Raw genomic sequence first — 18,389 nt, 5'->3', positions numbered from 1 at the left:
TTCTGCAAAATCAGTTTCAGACAATTCAGATACATATTTGTTAATCCTGTTCCTAGCAAGAGGGAGGGAGGAGGAAGGAATGGAAAAAGAAAAAGAGGCTTAATATTTCGACAGAATTATGAATGAAAAAACCTGACCAAAGAAGACTGTGTCTGGACCTAGCTTGATCTTTATTTGCTATTTCTATTCAGAGAAATGGGGTGTTTACGCTTTACAAACACCAGGTTGTTGTTGTTTTTTCTATCTTCTACAACCGATGCAGCTTAGAAGGTGGAAGGTGGAAGTAGATGGAAGACCAAAAATTGAATGTAAACCCTTCCACTTGTGCCAAAAAAATGTTTCTCCAAGGCCTGGGAAGTTTCGGGAGCTCTTATACGTGGGCACTCTTCGCATGGGTGGGAGAGCTGGATCCAGAAGCATAGTAGAAGCGGTTCTCTCCAAACGTTTGAGCATCACCTGAACAACAAACGATGATGCATCCACCGAAGAGGCAAAGAGCCGATCCGATCCAGCCGGTGTAGAGGGAATATCCAAAACTCATAATCATGGTTTCACGGTGAGCACTCACAGGGAACCAAATGGTAGCCACAATGCCACACAGAGCTGGGGAAACATTTAAAAAAAATCACTGCAGCCCATCACAGAGTCTAGAATTCCACAGCAATTTACAAATCCTAGATTTAACAAGTGTCTGAAATGTGTACCTATGTTTAAAATAAAATTAAAGGTCAGAATGTTGTGCAGTCATATCAACGGCACTTATTAGAACATGTTGTCGTGTAAGCCTTTTGATTAATTTTTCTGAATGCCCAAAGATGCTTTTTCACAAGGCAACTGGGCTTTCTTGTTTTTCTTTGAAGACGTTTCACTTCAGCTCTGAAGCTGAAGAAGCTTCTTGGATGAGAAGCAAAACATCTTCAAAGAAAAACAAGTCCAGTTGCCTTGTGAAAAAGCATCTTTGGGATAACTATGGATGACTGGGTGACTGAGAATCTCCATAGACATTTTTCTGAATGAATTCTCTAAAAAGCAGATACATTAAGTACTATTTCTTAAATGCTCAAGCACTTAACAATTATCTTTCACTCATTGGCTTAAGGTGCAAAATAAACTTGTGACCATTTTTTTTTTAATTTCCAAACATGGCTAAGCAGAATATGGGATTGTTAACTCTTAGATCTTCATTCTTCGACTACACCAAAGCCTAGTGGCCTGAGGTAGCAAACTGAATTAATGCATTATATATTGTGAAGAAATATCTCCCTTTGGTGAATCTGAAATAGACTCCTTTCTATTTTTATTGAGGATTCTATCAGAAGTCATTTTTTCCATCTCTTTGCTACTGTTTTCATTATGCTTTTCTTTCTTGCGTCTTTTTTTAGTGTAAGGAAAGGAGATAATGTTCCTCCCTCCAATCATATAATTTGGCCTTGCAAGAACTAGATCCCTGAATAATTAACTAGACACTGAAATAAAATAAAAATTCTAAGCATGCTCAGTCAAGAGTCCATCTCATCAAAATCAGTTATTACTTTGAAGGAAATAAAATTTCATTGTGCAATCTGTCTTTTATTTTGCAATCAGCTCTTCAACCATCTGAAGTACCCTTGGCTTTCCATGTGACCATTAAATCCCAATAGAAATCATTAAGAAGAGACTTTTCCACAGTCACTTTTTAGATATATTGGAAAATGTGGGCAACCAAAGAAGCTTCAGAGTATAATAGAACAAAGGATTGCAGCAGCATCTTTTTCTTCCTCCAAGAACCGAGTCGGTGTAAATGCTCCACTAAGAGAAATCCAAAAGAAATTCTCTATCGTTCTGAGAATAAGATAACATAATAGATGCCTTTGAAATAATAGAAAATACTTGTGGCTCGGGTTTTAGATTTTTGGCAGTGGTTTGCTCTCCAAAGCTTGTTTCAATTTATTTCCTGAATGTTTCGTTACCAGATTAGATAACATCATCTTTTCTTGTCCTATTCTCCTTAGCTTATAAATGTCTTCTGTAACAGTAATAATAGATGCCTTTTGGGGGAAGGGATGTAGAAATTGGACATCAGATTTCAGCAAGGCATTAGAGGGCATGCTTGAGAGGGGAGCACTGAAATGGGACACACAAAATTGCACAGGTTCTTTTTAATGTGGGTGTGACACATTGCATGCCCATAAAACAGAAGTGTGGCATGGGTCACACAGTGGGAGCCACCATCCTGATCTTTTTGGTCCCCACACACCACTGTGCCAAGGGCTTTTTAAAGAGCCAAAATTATTCTATTTTACATTTATGCCATAAGAATCCAACACTATGGAACTGTCAAAATATGAAGTCCCATCTTGTCAAGTAATGACTTGACAACTGAACTGGCCAATTATTTTATTGCCTGCAGCGGAGAGACACACTGGATTCAATCATTTAAATTCTTTTGAGAACCCAAGTGTAACAAAACGCTAGGAGAACCTATGGTGTCCCAGAGACCACATGGAAAACATAATAAGGCAGTGTCAAAATCCCGAGGCTACAAAAGGAAGAAAATTACAGGGAAAAAATAGAAAACAGGGATCAAATGTTTGACTTAAGAGGGATAACCCCATTGCCAGGCCTCCAGGACTAGGATGTCACAAGCAAAGTTGCAGCTGTTAAAAAGAGAAAAGAGCAGGACAGATGACGGGAGCTTAGTAAATTCAAATAGTTTCTATCTAGGATCTCCCAGAGCATCAAACGTCCAACCCAGTGAATGACGAACCTTTTAGAGACCAAGTGCCCAAACCCCCCACCCCATCCCTACTCCGCCCTGCCCGCTGGGCCACCCACCACCTCCACGGCCTGCCACAGATCACCCAGGCAGCCCAGCAGCGCCATGGTGGCCACACCCTCCACCCATGCTGCGCAGCATTATCTGCACGCGATGGGGCGCAAGGGCGGAGTCCTGTCCCCGCTGCCCTGTCCTTGGCTGCGCTGCTGCCCATGGGCCGCACCCACGGGCGACTCTCCTTCAGAGGTCTGCTGGTGAGGAGGGGGTCATGGGAGGATGCGGGGCTGGGGCAACGGTGTGTGTGCCCACAGAGAGGGCTCCGAGTGCCGCCTCTGGCATGCGTGCCATAGGTTCGCCACCACTGATCCAATCCAAGTCCATGATGGACACTGTTAACCGTCTGTGAGCAACCCTGCCATAAAGTTTTCAAGCAACCTACGAAATGTTGAAGGGAGAGTGTGTTTGTCTGGAGATTCCATTAATTCCACAGTGATTTAGGTAGCTTCAGAGAAGAGCAGAAGTGGGAACATTAGGACTTGAAATCTCTGCATTAATAGGTAACTCTCTTTATCATATCCAGGGGCAGCATTTTAAAACAGTATCTGGAACCAAGAAATGTTGCTGTCAGAAAACCATACCATCATAAAGCTATAAGGGATTTCAGGAATCATCTAATCCAGCCCCTTGCTTGGTATAGGACCCACTAAAGTGTTCCAGAGAGGTGTGGAGTCCTTGCTGGTCTCTGGGCTTGGTTGTTTTCTTGCAGACATTTCAATACCCAACTTGGCACTGAAGGTGTTATCTAGTTGGGTAATGAAACATCTGCAAGAAAACAACCAAGCTCAGAGACCACGAAGGACTGCTCAGTGCAACTTGAGCTACAAATTTTCAACTCTTTTGGTCTCAAGTCTCTAATCTCCTGATGGAAAGTGAGACCTCCTGAGGATCTTCTGATTCCTGCTGATTCCTAACCTGAATCTACTTTCCTACAAAGAGGAAGCAGATTTACAATGAGACCATACACTCTCCCTTTTTTATCTCTATGTATCTCTTTTTCCATTCTCCGTCTCTAACTGTTCTAGTCGGCACCTTCATCTCTGTCTTTGCTTTGTCCTTGTTTTGCTTTGCTAACTTGCATTCCTTTTCCCCCTTCTTTCCACCAGCCAAGGACGTTTCTTTTAGCAAAGACTGAACCATTGGCATCTGTTCAGGGGTCAAACTATCCTTTTGAGAAAAGCAGAGAAAGCTGCCTGGGAAAGCCAAAGGAAATCATCAAAACAATTAAAAAACGAAAATTAGAATATTTCGGACATGTGATGCGACACCCAGAAAAATACGGCATACTCCATTTAATCCTCCAGGGAAAGATTGAAGGCAAACGAGGTCCAGGCAGAAGAAGAACATTGTGGCTTCAAAATCTAAGGGACTGGTTTGGACAAAACTCAGCAGCACTTTTTCATGCGGTTGCTGATAAAAACAGGATCGCCAACATGATAGCCAATGTCCAATAACAGATATGGCAGCAGCAGCAGCAGCAGCAGCAGCAGCAGCAGCAGCAGCAGCAGCAGCAGAAGAAGAAGAAGAAGAAGAAGAAGAAGAAGAAGAAGAAGAAGAAGAAGAAGAAGAAGAAGAAGAAGAAGAAGAAGAAGAAGAAGAAGAAGAAGAAGAAGAAGAAGAAGAAGAAGAAGAAGAAGAAGAAGAAGAAGAAGAAGAAGAAGAAGAAGAAAGAAGAAGAAGAAGAAGAAGAAGAAGAAAGAAGAGAAAACCTGCAGATGCTCACGAAATGTCCACAGAGAGGGTCCAAAAAGTCAAACTGGTGGCTGTGACAACACAAATAAAAAGCCCTGCCTTTTTGTAGATATGGACAAGATCACAGCAATTGTGAAAAGTAAGCTTCAGTCACAAAGCTGTAATTGCCATTGGTCATACACCCACACACACACAACATAGATGCTGCTGGACTGTATTCAAATAAAGATCACCCTCTTCATCCAGGATATAAAAAGACAAAGCACTGAGAGCTTTTTTTTTTTTTAGACAAACGGTGCAAATGTGATACACAATATTTTAAAAAAAATATTTTTAACAGTAATTAAAAACTTTAATAAAAGATTAAAACCAACTTCAACCTAGCAGTTCTAAACTGAATTCTGCTGAAGGGACACTGCATCTAAATCAGTTCTTAGATAAATGGAATTGATTAAATCAAGTTAGTAGAGATTTAAGGCCAAATTTTGTAATCTTAGTAGAACAAATCCCACAGAATTGCAATTTTAGAGGCTAGCATTCCCAAACTCTTCTCCTACTCTTGACTTATAGATGTTTTCTTTCCTGTTTTATTATCTTATTGGTTTATTCCTCCCTTTTGATTTCTGAAATAGGCCCAGGAAGAAACTTGAACTAAATTATTTATAATAACTTGAGATCCTTTATCAATGAATATGTATGCTTACATCGTCTGTTACTTATACATTAGTTTCTCCTGCCTTTCCGAGTTGTACAAATATGAGCACATCCCTTTTTTGGGAGGGGTTGTTCTCTCAATACTTTTTGGAGGGAGAATCAGCAGCAAATGCAGTAAGCCTTGATTATTTGCTTTAGGTCCTGTATTGGATTCCTCAGACCAGACCAGTACATCTACAGAGGGTCAAAAGCATCAAAATGGCAAGAATGACTGACAGTTAACTCTCTGCCTTTTTGACATGTCTCGCAGGCATCACATGAGCATAAAAAAGGGGAGGGCCTTGATCATCTGGTCATGTTGCCATTTTACCCCAGATGACCCCTCATGCACATCCAGATGTTTCTGGTGCTATTCGACCAATACATTTGGACAGACAAGCACAGCTAGGAAATACCAGCCCAGAGAAGCTGGATGGAACGAGACTATGATTGTTCTTTCAAATTAATTCATATGAATGGCTCAACTCTCATTCTTCTGGCTTCAAAGATTTGCTTGCAGACGAATGCGTTAACTAATTAGCTGCCAACAAAGGGCTCTTCCTTACAACTGGGCTAATTTGCCTTCTTACAGTGTTTGAATTGCCAGAAAAGAATGGTTTATTTTATTTATATTTATTTAAATTTAGATGCTACCTCAGGGGTCTTCAAACTTGGCCCTTTTATGACTTGTGGACTTCAACTCAGAATATATTCCTGAACTGATTTTGTTGCAAGTAGCCAAGAGACGGATGTGAATGTCCTATCTCCCATTGAACAATAATCTCTTCAGCAGTTTATAGTTTCTCTGGCTTCCCACATTTCGATTAAATCATTTTTTAAAAAAAGATATCATAACGGAACTTCCCATAGTTTTTTCCCAAGATGAGAAAAGGGAGCCCCCCTGGAGGCTTCAGAGTAGTAGAAAAATGCAAACAGGAGATATTGTGTATATTGAAAGCCAATCTGGTGGGCTGGTTAAGGTGCTGGCCTAGGAATTAGGAGACTGTGAGTTCTAGTCCTGCCTTAGGAAATGAAAACAGTAAGTTGGGTAACTTTGCACTAATTATTCTCTCTCAGCCCAACATACCTCACAGGATTGCTGTTGTGGGAAAAATAGGAGGAGGAAAGAGTATTATGCATGCTCCCTGCCTTGATTTACATATAAAGTGATAAAGGCAGGATAAAGCTCTAATAAATAAATAAGTTCTGCCACATCAATATCCTTCCCACTGGCAAATTGTTTTAAACGAAACTACAATTCCTCCGCTCTCTCCTATCTGCCAATCAACAGCAGGGCACAATTATTATGGCTCTGAGTTTGAAGTTTGCCATGGACGTCTTCAGCCAATCATTGTGCAGCTTAATTGGGCCAATAATAGAACACAGGAAATACCAGCTAATGGACACTCATTTTCTGACTTTCCCATTCTGGAAGCCTTAGGGCCGTGGTGGCGAACCTATGGCACGCATGTCACAGGCGGCACACGGAGCCGTCTCTGGTGGCACGCGAGCCATTGCTGGGCCGAGCTGTTCCCTCCTCTCCACACATGCGCAGCTCTCCACACATGCGCAGTCTGGGAATAGGCGACAGGCTATAAAAGGAGCAACTTTTGGCGGAAGCAGCATTTGCTGCAGACAGCGAGAGAGCGAGCACAAGTCGGAGCGGACAGCGAGCGAGCGAGCGAGTGAGCACGAGTCAACAGCTCGGTGGCCACGCCCACTCAGTGGCCACGCCCACCCGGCAATGCATAAGTGGGTTTTGGGTTGCAGTTTGGGCACTCGGTCTCTAAAAGGTTCGCCACCACTGCCTTAGGGCTTCCCTTAGCCTCTTCAAGGACAAATAATTTTCTATCCCACACCCCCTACAGAGTCTATGCACTCGAAAACATGTATTTGTGTTGCTTTGTAACTTTGAAGGACAACTTTTATGCCAGGTGATTAAAGAGAAGATAGTTTATTTAAGTATTAGCAAATACAAAGACAAGTCTAGGGAACCTTATATTTAAAAAAAAATACATTTGTGAAAAGTTCTGAAATTAATCCAAAGAACGTCTGTCACATAATCTATGAGCGACATAACTAAAGAATGATATTAGGGTTGAAGCCAAATTGTTATCATTCTCATTTTTGCCAGCCTCAAAACACTATTGTGAAGGTTTGTGGCTAAGCTGCCAAAGTCACCATTCCTTCGTTATTAAGGAAGTTATCTTTCCATTTTCAAACATAGTTTCTTTACTAAAGGCAATAGCACTATCAAAATATGCTAGACAAATTTTTAAAAGAGAACTGATTGCAACTCAATTCCAGCCTCATTCAATTTTTGCATTCACACATGAGGCTAAATCTAGTTGTCCTTTTTTTTTAATGATCCGTTGAAGAAGCCATAGTGTCTAGTTTGCATATAGCAATCATAATGACTAGAATTATACATTATGCTAAGCCAAGTGGAAACAAACTATACAATGGTTTGTGAAAATGGAAACCATAATAATGAAGAAATGGTGACTTTGGCAGCTTAGCCACAATCCTTCACAATAGCGTTTTGAGGCTGGCAGAAACAAGAATGATAACAATTTGGCTTCAACCCTAATATCATTCTTTAGTGATGGAGGAGGAGGAGGAGGAGGAGGAGGAGGAGAAGAAGAAAAAATCCTATAAATCTGCAACCACCAGATCTGTAAGATGTGGAGTAGAATCTCACTTTCAGATGTAAGAAGATTGGAATTACAAGTAAGAAGAGTTAGGGATGGTCTCTAAAGCAATCTTTTCTCAGGTGGCCTCCTCCAGATATGCTGAGTCTGCGGTTCCCCAAATGTCTGACAGAATAGAATAGAATAGAATAGAATAGAATAGAATAGAATAGAATAGAATAGAATAGAATAGAATAGAGCTGGAAGGGACCTTGGAGGTCTTCTAGTCCAGCCTCCTGCTCAAGCAGGAGAATCTATACCAGTGGTTCTCAACCTGTGGGTCGGGACCCTATTTGGGGTCGATCGACCATTTCACGGGGGTCGCCAAGCAAGGCTGTCCGCCATTTTTTTTGTCTGCCATTTTTTTGTCCGCCATTTTTTTTCCCTTTTCCGGCGGGTGCCTTACCTCCCTTGGGCTGGGCCAGCTGGTGGTCGGCCTGCTCCGTCTCTGCCGCTTGCCAGCTACGCCTCAGCTGGCGCAGGGGGCGGAACAACGCATGTGCGGCGCTCCCGGGCAGGGAAAGTCCTCGACTTACGACCGGTTGGGTAGTCCTCGACTTACGACCAGTTTAGTCCTCGACTTACGACTGGTTTAGTCCTCGACTTACGACCGGTTTAGTCCTCGACTTACGACCGGTTGGGGTCGCGGCATTAAAAAGGTTGAGAACCACTGATCTATACTATCTCAGATAAGTGACTGTCTAGCCTCTTTTTAAAAATCTCCAGATGGAGCGCCCATGATTTCTGGGACAAGCTATTCCACTAGTTAATTGTCCTCACTGTCAGAAAGTTTCTCCTTAGTTCCAGGTTACTTCTCTCTTTGGTCAGTTTCCAACCATTGTTTCTTGTCCTGCCCTCTGGTGCTTTGGAGAATAGTTTGATGCCCTCTTCTTTGTGGCAGCCCCTCAAATACTGGAATACTGCTATCATGTCACCCCTAGTTCTTCTTTTCTTTAGACTCTAGCCAAACCCAAGTCCTGCAGCCGTTCTTCGTATGTTTTAGTATCCAGGCCTAGGACGGAACCTTGTGGTACCCCACTACTTACTTCTCTCTAAATGGCTAATATTAATAAGATAAGAGCTGAGAAAGGTGCATCCATCCAGAGTATAAAGTTCCTTTGAAGCAAGCTCAGCTACTCATGTCTTCATCACCTCTTCCGTGTAGTTTCGTTGGAATAATACTGTACAGTGATGCCTTTTTTTTAGGATGCTTTTTCAACTTTCCAGGCTAGTCTAGAGAGTTGATTAGTAGCACTCAGGCATTATCTGGCTTCAGTTCTGCGTAGCTATCTAAGTTAAGCTGCTTAACTACAATTCCTAGTAGTTCCAATCATTATAACCAATGGTTAGGAACTCTTGGAATTGTAGTCTGGCTACATCTAGAAATCTCTAACCTCTTTATCCTTGCTGTCAGTCTCTCTAGGTCTTTGGTTGTTTAACCTGTTGGAACAGTTGGATTTTGGACTACATATTGCAAATTGCAGAGAACTTGGAAATCTCTACTGCAGCTGGACACATCTTCTCCAGTATGGTGGAAACTGGGCATCCATTATAATAAAGCATGATGTCAGTGCTGGCTGCCAGAAGGAGAGAGTCCACTTCAGGGCAAGGCAGCACAAAGAACCTACTCTCCTCTTGGCCATCCCATCCTCCTTCTCCTCCTCCTCAGCTAAATAAACTGGTGAAAAAAGACACCAAGGCCTCTTGTTGTGAGATGGCAAGGCTCAAAAATGCACAGGTGCTAATCATGATTGTATTGGCCATTGTTGTCAGGGTGATACTGACTGGGTCTTCCATACTGATCAGAAGAAAATACATTACATGAGAATTGCTCCAGACCAACATAAACCTAACAGCCCAGTAGTAGGGGGAGGAGGACACATAGGGACAATCATCTTCAGAATTCTGTATTAACAAAACTCAGTTGACCTCTTTGGTTTCCTGAAAAATGACAACCCCTCTGAATTTGATAGCTGCTTCCAATTTGGCAATTGTGTGAACCAGCCAGTCCCAGTACAAGCTTCCCCATCATGGTGATCCTCAACTGTTCTCTCATCCTTGGTCATTTTTCCTTGGTCATTTTACAACCACAACTGAGCTCAACATTTCTGTTGCTAAGTGCGACAATAGGTTTTGCCCCATTTTGCGACCTTTCTTGCCACAGTTGTTAAGTGAATCGCTGCGGTTGTTAAGTTAGTAACCCGGTTGTTAAGTGAATCTGGCTTCCCCATTGACTTTGCTTGTCATATCTATAACCCTGCAGCTGTTATAAATATGAGCCAGTTGCCAAGTGTCTGAATTTTGATCCTGTGGCCATGGGGATGCTGCAACAGTTGTAAGTATGAAAAATGATCATATTTTCAGTGTCGTTGTAACTTCAAACAGTCACTAAATGAATGCTGTGTGGCAGCAGTGGTTAGAATGAAGCACTGCAGGCAAACTCCGCCCGCAGCTTGGCGTTCGATCCTGACCGGCTCAAAGGTTGACTCAGCCTTCCATCCTTCCGAGGTCGGTAAAATGAGGACCCACATTATTGGGGGCAACATGCTGACTCTGTAAACCGCTTAGAGAGGGCTGTAAAGCACTATGGAGCGGTATATAAGTGCTGTTGCTATTGGGGCAGCATAGTTTATACTGGCATCTTTTTCACTGAGTCGAGGACTGGAGATAAGAATTGGAAGGAAGGCCCTTTAGTGTGACCATGAACCTCAAATACATCCTCAAGGAACTTTAAATCTGTTAGCTCTGGCACCTAATACTTGGAAGTCAGGTACATTGGTAGCAGCTGGGAACAGAGGCAAGATAGGGATCAGCAACTGGAAAAGGACATTTTATGCCAGCATTACTTTCTTCCAACTCAAGGTTGGATAGTGAGCACCTTAATTTACTAATGTAGAGAAGCCTACCATATCTGCATAAAGTACCTACAGGCAGTTTCCAACTAATGGCCCCAATTGGAGATGGAATGGTCTGTTGCTAACCATGGCAGTTGTTAAGTGGGTTGTGCCTGATTTTATGGCCTTTTAATGGCACAATTGTTAAGTGATCACCCTAATTGTTAAGTGAATCACATAGTCATTAAGCAAATCCAGCTTCCCACCCCCCACCCACCCACCCTGCCCCACTGAGTTTGCTTGCTACTGCTATTGTAAATCAAGGACTATCTGTATTCCAAAAAATTGTCTATTATAAAATGGATGGAGTCTTGCATCAATGCTTAACCAGCTCAGGAAGTAGATGCATTTACACAACATCTTAAGCTCCATTCATGTTAACATTGGTTAGATTTGTTGAGGTTTAGAGTGAGTTAGGCAGATCAGTGCCATTTGGGTAACGTATGATTCAATATATTGTATAGATCAGGGGTCTTCAAACTTGGCCCTTTTATGACTTGTGGACTTCAACTCCCAGAATTCCTCAGGAATGCCTGCCCCAGCCACAAAGTCAGGTACATGTATGATGCTCTGTACCAGGGGTTCTCAAACTTGGCCCTTTTATGACTTGTGGACTTCAACCACCAGAATTCCTCAGCCAGGCACGCTGGCTGAGGAATTCTGGGAGTTGAAGTCCACAAGTCATAAAAGGGCCATGTTTGAAGACCCCCTGGTATAGATATTCAAAACAGGTTAATTTAGCATGTTTGAATGCAGCCTTCAACGAGAGGCTGGCTCTGTGCCATGTTAGAGTGATGATAACTATGATCCTGGGGTCAAGCACAGCTTTGTGGATCTCTCACTTGTTAGGTTAGAGTTTGATTAGCACCTGAGGAAGAGAATTGAGACACGGGGGAAACCTTACCCAAGAGAATTAGAAGGATTCCGCCCAGCTGAGAACGCCGATACTTAGCCACTCCAGGTTCATGGCCCATCCGAATGCAAGGCAAAACAGTCACCAAGAGGAAAACAGCTGGGAGTCCCAAAACTGTGGCAGCAATCATCAGGGCCCGACATGCCTGGACATACCCTGTGGGAAGAAAGACTTCAGAATTTGCAAACCTATAGTGTTCAATCTGCTTTAAATAACAGGGGTGTCCTCGACACTTGAAACTACCAAACAAAGGCCTTTCCCAGAGGGAAAAATCCATTGGCATGACTGAGAATGTCCATCTGCACTTCCTCTCAGCGGGACCTCTAAAGCAGGGGTGGACAACCTTTTTTTCCAGAGAGGAAAGGACAGCCCTTCCCTTCCAAAGGCTGCACAGATGACAACACAACAGAGGAAGCAGAGTCTACAGTTTTGAACTGGTTCGTTGTTGTTCTTGTTGTTTTCCTGTGGTGTTGGCAAACATGCTGGCTTGTTACTTTATATCAAACTTTCCAGAAAGTGACATCAGCTATTTTTATCATTTTCTTCCTAATTGTCAGTTTTAGGATTTTGGGGTGAACTAAAACCCAACAGGAATGCCCGCCCCAGCCACAAAGTCAGGTACACGTACGATGGTCTGCACCAGGGGTCCTCAAACATGGCCACTTTAAGACTTGTGGACTTCAACTCCCAGAATTCCCCAGTCAGCCATGCTGGCTGGGGAATTCTGGGAGTTGAAGTCCACAAGTCTTAAAGTGGCCATGCTTGAGGACCCCTGCTCTGCAGTGAAGCCCCTGTGCATGCCAAGTACCCTCTAAAAGGGAGAGGTGGAAACTTTCTTACTTGGAATAATAGGCTGACAAGCAGACTGAAACCAACCAATCAGCTCAAAATAATAATCTCCAAGGCTAAAAAACTAGCGAAAAGTGAAGGAAGAATGCCTAGGAATTCTCTGAGCTGACAAATTGATTTCTAAATGAAGTATAGGGTGATAATAGGTTTTTGTCTTCTTCCAACCACAGGTTGACTTACAATCACAACTCAGCCCAAAATTTCTGCGGCTAAGCGAGAGAGTTGTTAAGCTGTGCTCCATTTTAATGACCTGCTTTGCCACGGTTGTTAAGCGAATCGTGCGGTTGTTAAGTGAATCTGGCTTCTCCCGTGGACTGTGCTCGGCAGCAGGCAGCTGGGAAGGTTACAAATGAAGATCACATGATCCTGGACCGGCGCAACGGTGACAAATAAAAGCCCGTTGCCAAGCGCCCCAATTTTTATCATGTGACCATGGGGGAGGGGTGCTTCACTGGTCGTAAGTGTGAAAACTGGTCCTAAATCACTTTTTATAATGTTGTAACATCAAACAGCCACTAAATGAACGGTTGTAAATCGAGGACTGCTTGAACCATGTTCCTGTCACTTGCAGAATTACAGTTACAGAAAATAACAGTAAATCATCTTCACTATTAGGAGGCAGTAAGAGAGCTTTATGACTGCAACTTGCTAATGACATCAGATTTAAATAAAACAGGGGGTTGGTGTTTTGGAGCTTGAACTGGGACATCTAGATTTAAATCTGCATTTCCCTATAGAACAATTGGAAGACTTGGGGCTAGTCACAGTCTCTGCCTCTAGCTAATAATAATAATAATAATAATAATAATAATAATAATAATAATAATAATAATAATAATAATAATAATAATAATAATAATAATAATAATAATAATAATAATAATAATAAAATTGGAAGGGACCTTGGAGGTCATCTAGTCCAACCCCCTGCTCAGGCAGGAAACCCTATACCATTTCAGACAAATAGCTGTCCAGTCTCTTCTTAAAAACCACCAGTGTTGGAGCATTCACCGCTTCTGGAGGCAGGTTGTTCCACTGGTTAATTGTTCTAACTGTCAGGAAGTTTCTCCTTAGTTCTAGATTGCTTCTCTCCTTGATTAGTTTCCATCCGTTGCTTCTTGTCCTGCCTTCAGCGCTTTGGAGAATAGCTTGACTCCCTCTCCTTTGTGGCAGCCCCCGAGATCTTGGAACACTGCTATCATGTCCCCCCTCGACCTTCTCTTCATTAAACTAGACATACCCAATTCCAGCAACCGTTCTTTACATGTTTTAGCCTCCAGACCTCTAATCATCTTTGTTGCTCTTCTCTGTACTCTTTCTAGAGCTGACCCCACAAGGTTGATGTAAGAATATGGTCTGGGCCAGGGGTCCCCAACCCCTGATCCATGGACCGGTACTGGGCCGTGGCATGCCAGCAACTGGTCCACACAAACAAGCGAAGCCCCATTTGCAGGATGCAGGCAGCACACAAAATCACACACTCTCTGGTCCATGGAAAAACCTTTCTCCACGGAACTGGTCCCTGGTGCCCAAAAGGTTGGGGATCTCTGGTCTAGGGGAGGAAAATAATTGCATGGACCTCTAGAGGTTTGAAGATAATGAGATTTACAATCATGCACATCAGAATAACTCCAGGTTAGAGAAAACTGATATCAGCAAACTGGAGAATGAGAAGTATGAAACTTAGATTTATTTATTATATGCAAACAGGAGCTGATGTAGAACTGAGCAGTCAGTTAAACACTCTGGGACTATAGAAGGTCTTCCAGAGAGGAATAACCTATAGTTTGAGTTTATGCTGGCTGGTCATGATGTCATGTTGCTAAAAGTGAGCAGAATTCCAGCTTGCAGGTGCTATTTTATTGGGGACTTTAAAATTTTAATCAAAGTATTTGTATTCCGACCTTAAAAACCCATTACTTGAAATCTGCTGCAAAAGATTAGCCGTCAAAAGATTAGCATTTAAAACATCTCAGCCTGGAAATGTATTCACAGGGAAAAAAATTGAATAAAATTTACAGTCCTTCTACACTAATGTTCCCTGGGGTTTTTAGAATTTATGCTATATGGGAATTGGAACTGATTTATTGAAGTTCCTGCAAAGTATGCAGAAAATATGAGTATATATCTCAGCCAGATCTTTTCTAACTATTAGAGTAATGTAATTCCCGAAAGGGACATTTCCCTACTTCAGTTTTCATGTTATGCTTAAATTTGTGGATATTTGCAGACTAATCATGCAGTTAGTTAAACCAATCATGTACATAAGAAAAGCAGAATATAACATCACCTTTTCTGGAACGACTGTCTATTCCTCCATCCTATTTAATAGCTTTTAATTGGAACTTCTGGAAAACCCTCTAGCTTCTATCAATCTTCATCAGCTGATATTCAGATGAATCTTTGAATTAGGAGATTACATAGAAACTGGCCATTAATAAACCTGTCCTCCCTGGAGCCCTCTGACTTGGTGGTCATTTCTATCCAGTGGCAGGGAATTCCATAAGTCCATGAAGCAACATATAAAAGGCTATTTCCAACTTTTACCAATCAAACTGTTGCTCATAAAGTTACAATGAAATAAGACCAATATACCAAACTTTTAAAAATGATATCATACTGGCTGGGCAAGGTCAAGCTCCTAGTTAGAATCTCTCATTAATCAGGAACTCACTAGCCAGCCTCAAGTAATTAGTCAAGGCACTGACCTGCAATTGAGGGATAATAGAGAAAAAATATATTATATATAATATAATAATATATTTTTCTCTATTATCCCTCAACTGCATATGTAGTATAATAATATATAAGAGATATTTAGGAAATAAACTTATAGGTTTGTGACTACATAAAATATTTCATGGTTCTAATTTGTTGCATCTTTTAAGCATTGTTTTATGTCATATCCACACAATGTGATCAATCCTCTCAATTTAATATTTTCAACTTTCTTAAATGTTATATGCAGGGCTTTTTTTGTCATAGAACGCCCAGAACGGAGTTCCAGCACCTTTTTTGGATGGAACCTTGTAGGGTAGGCAAGGCGGGTTGTGTATCATGTGTGAGTTCCGGCACCTTTTTTTTTTTTTTTACAAAAAAAGCACTGGTTATATGTGTATCTCCCTCCCTCTCTCCCTCCCTCTCTCTCTCTCTCTCTCTCTCTCTCTCTGTGTGTGTGTGCTGTGCGCATTATATGTGGATTATAAATATTATTGTCATAATCTTTATATCCTTTATAATGGATGTGTGCAAGCACACAGGATTTTTATACATGCATGCACACATGTATACAAATCCTAAAATCTGGAGAAGAGGAGGAACATCTTAAACATAGCTTTAATACTGAGTGATAATGACTATGAACACTATTTATTAATAATAATGCTAATTATCATGCTAACCCTTTGTTTAGTTCTTTATTATCAGAAAAAACATATCCTTCCTGGAGAAAGTGACTCTTGTAAAGTCATGGTCTAATAGGATAGAGAGCCATAAAAAAAACCCACTTTTTTTTTTGACATGGGGATTCTAAAACATATCCTCCCTGATAGCACAAACTTCCCATGCTGGAATAACAGAATTCAGCTGTTACTGTTTGTATAGCTTTGTATTTTACACCATACAGTGTGGAAAATATTTTTATTGTCTCCATTCCCACACGAAGTCACTGAAGCTAACCCACCAATAAAAAAGAGCTCCGTGATACAGAGCAGATGGTGTATTAGATTTCATTCCAGGCTGGGAAAGACCTGCCTGATACTATAAACAGGATTTACCAGGTAGCCCCTAAGCCCAACCTATTTTAAGACAAATGCCAAAGCGTCTATGAGTCCCATTTTACTGATAGTTAAATAGAGACCCCAAGATGTGGAATATCCAGAATCAAACAAATTTAAGTGGTAATTTCTAGGAATTAGGGCCTGGCTGTGGAGTCAAAGGCTTAAAGGCTTAAAAGATGACCCAATGCCACAGTGTCCGGAAGTTGGGTTGAAAGTAAATTAAAAAAAATTATTACTGTTAGCCTGATTTTTGCCCCTTTTGAATGTTTCCATTTGCCAGAAATTGGGATATTATGATCTGAGCATGTGCATAATAATAACAGAAGACAAAGAATTGGAGAAGATCTGAAAATCAAAACTGAAAAGATTATGGCATACAGCAACTATGATGGTCCCATGGTGGTCACTGGGCACACTGAATACCACACTAAAAAAAAATCTTGGGTGGCACTTAGAAAATCTGTGCATTGATAAATTTTCCATCTCTCAATTGCAAAAGGCCACACTGCTCGTATCCATACATATGAACTAAGGAGAAACTTCCTGACAGTTAGAACAATTAACCCATGGAACAACCTGCCTCCAGAAGCGGTGAATGCTCCAACACTGGAAGTTTTTAAGAAGAGACTGGACAGCCATATGTCCGAAATGGTATAGGGTTTCCTGCCTGAGCAGGGGGTTGGACTAGATGACCTCCAAGGTCCCTTCCAACTTTATTATTATTATTATTATTATTATTATTATTATTATTATTATTATTATTATTATTATTATTATTATTATTATTATTATTATTATTATTATATACTACACTGATACATTATGATGTCCTAGGAGGTTCTTGGGAAAAATTCAGTGCGTAGAATTCCTCAATTGCAGGAATTTGGTACGTCTAATCTAATGAAAAGAAGACATGATAGCAGTCTTCCAATATCTCAGGGGTTGCCACAAAGAAGGGGGGGGTGTCAAGCTATTCTCCAAAGGACCTGAAGGCAGAACAAGAAGCAATGGATGGAAACTAATCAAGGAGAGAAGCAACCTAGAACTAAGGAGAAATTTTTGGACAGTTAGAACAATTGATCAGTGAAACAACTTGCCTCCAGAAGTTGTGAATGCTCCAACACTGGAAGTTTTTAAGAAGAGATTGGACAGCCATTTGTCTGAAATGGTACACGGTCTTCTGCTTGACCAGGGGGTTGAACTAGAAGACCTCCAAGGTCTCTTCCAACTCTATTTCACTGGTGTCCTCACTTCATAAATTCCTTCACAAATTTATCTCTCTCTCTCTGTTTATTCAAATACAATTTCAAATGCACCCTTTCTATAAAAGATTAACCCTCAATTTGTTGCTGTTGTGATTGAGATTCTAAACAAACATAACTAGATTTCCCCACATATTACTTCTTTGTCTGTTCTAATTCTTTATCATTTTCCATGTTGAAACATAGCCTGTAAAATCTTTGGAACGTTGTTTGAAACTTTTCCAGCAATTCTACCAAACATTCCCAAATTCCCCTAAGAAGTCCTATCTAAAAATATAATAAGCCAGCACCGAAGCTGTGGGGTTTAGTTTGAGCTGGGAGTCCTTGGCAGTTGCTGGATAATCCATACCTGGTAATATGAGGATATCCACCAGTGGCTTGCAGTGATACAGCCCTGTTGCCATGACGCAGTCGGCCCACAGTCCCTTGGACCCCAGCTCGTCCATCTTCCGGCAAGTGGTGATGGTGTATCCACAAGTCACAACCCAGTCATTTGTGGAAGTGGCCACAATCAAGCCAATCCAGCCAACAAAGCTAGCCACAAACCCAGTAAGATGTAAACAAGTGGCAACCATTCTTCTCCTAAGGCTGGCTGAACACTGAAAAACTGGTAAGCAACAAGGCGAGGGTCTGACTGCCAGTGGTCAGCTAAAGGCACTGAAAGGAGATCAGCTGGGATGGAGATGCTTGGCATCTCTTAGCTCAGCCCCTGGGAGGAGACTGCTCCCACACAGATGGAGGGAGGTGGCTCAAAATGTGCCAAGTTTTGTTCTCCTTTTCCCTTTGTTTAAAACTTCCTGCAATT

The 18,389-nt window shown here is 41.5% G+C and overlaps 1 protein-coding gene across 1 annotated transcript; it reads right to left on the bottom strand.

Annotated features, from left to right (window-relative positions):
* Nucleotides 1-344: 344 nt before the first annotated feature.
* Nucleotides 345-18,159, bottom strand: CLDN11 (claudin 11). Its single transcript, XM_015819126.1, has 3 exons — nucleotides 17,934-18,159; nucleotides 11,686-11,850; nucleotides 345-603 (listed from the first exon to the last, which is right to left on the bottom strand). The coding sequence occupies exons 1-3, from the start codon at nucleotides 18,157-18,159 to the stop codon at nucleotides 371-373; spliced, it is 624 nt and encodes a 207-aa protein (XP_015674612.1). The 3' UTR covers nucleotides 345-370.
* Between the last annotated feature and the right edge of the window lie 230 nt (nucleotides 18,160-18,389).

This window comes from Protobothrops mucrosquamatus, unplaced genomic scaffold, assembly GCF_001527695.2.
Source record: "Protobothrops mucrosquamatus isolate PMUCROS unplaced genomic scaffold, P.Mucros_1.0 scaffold861, whole genome shotgun sequence".
Taxonomy (NCBI): domain Eukaryota; kingdom Metazoa; phylum Chordata; class Lepidosauria; order Squamata; family Viperidae; genus Protobothrops; species Protobothrops mucrosquamatus.
The sequence above is the reverse complement of the archived record's forward strand: the minus strand, read 5'-3'. Positions and strand labels throughout refer to the sequence as shown.

What these genes read in the sequence shown, in the direction of transcription:
- CLDN11 (XM_015819126.1), bottom strand. Translation starts at nt 18,159, where the DNA reads ATGGTTGCCACTTGTTTACATCTTACTGGGTTTGTGGCTAGCTTTGTT. An exon ending in GGATATCCTCATATTACCAG is followed by an intron (nt 11,851 to 17,933) that starts GTATGGATTATC and finishes TTCTTCCCACAG; the next exon opens with GGTATGTCCAGGCATGTCGG. An exon ending in AATCCTTCTAATTCTCTTGG is followed by an intron (nt 604 to 11,685) that starts GTAAGGTTTCCC and finishes ATGTTTCCCCAG; the next exon opens with CTCTGTGTGGCATTGTGGCT.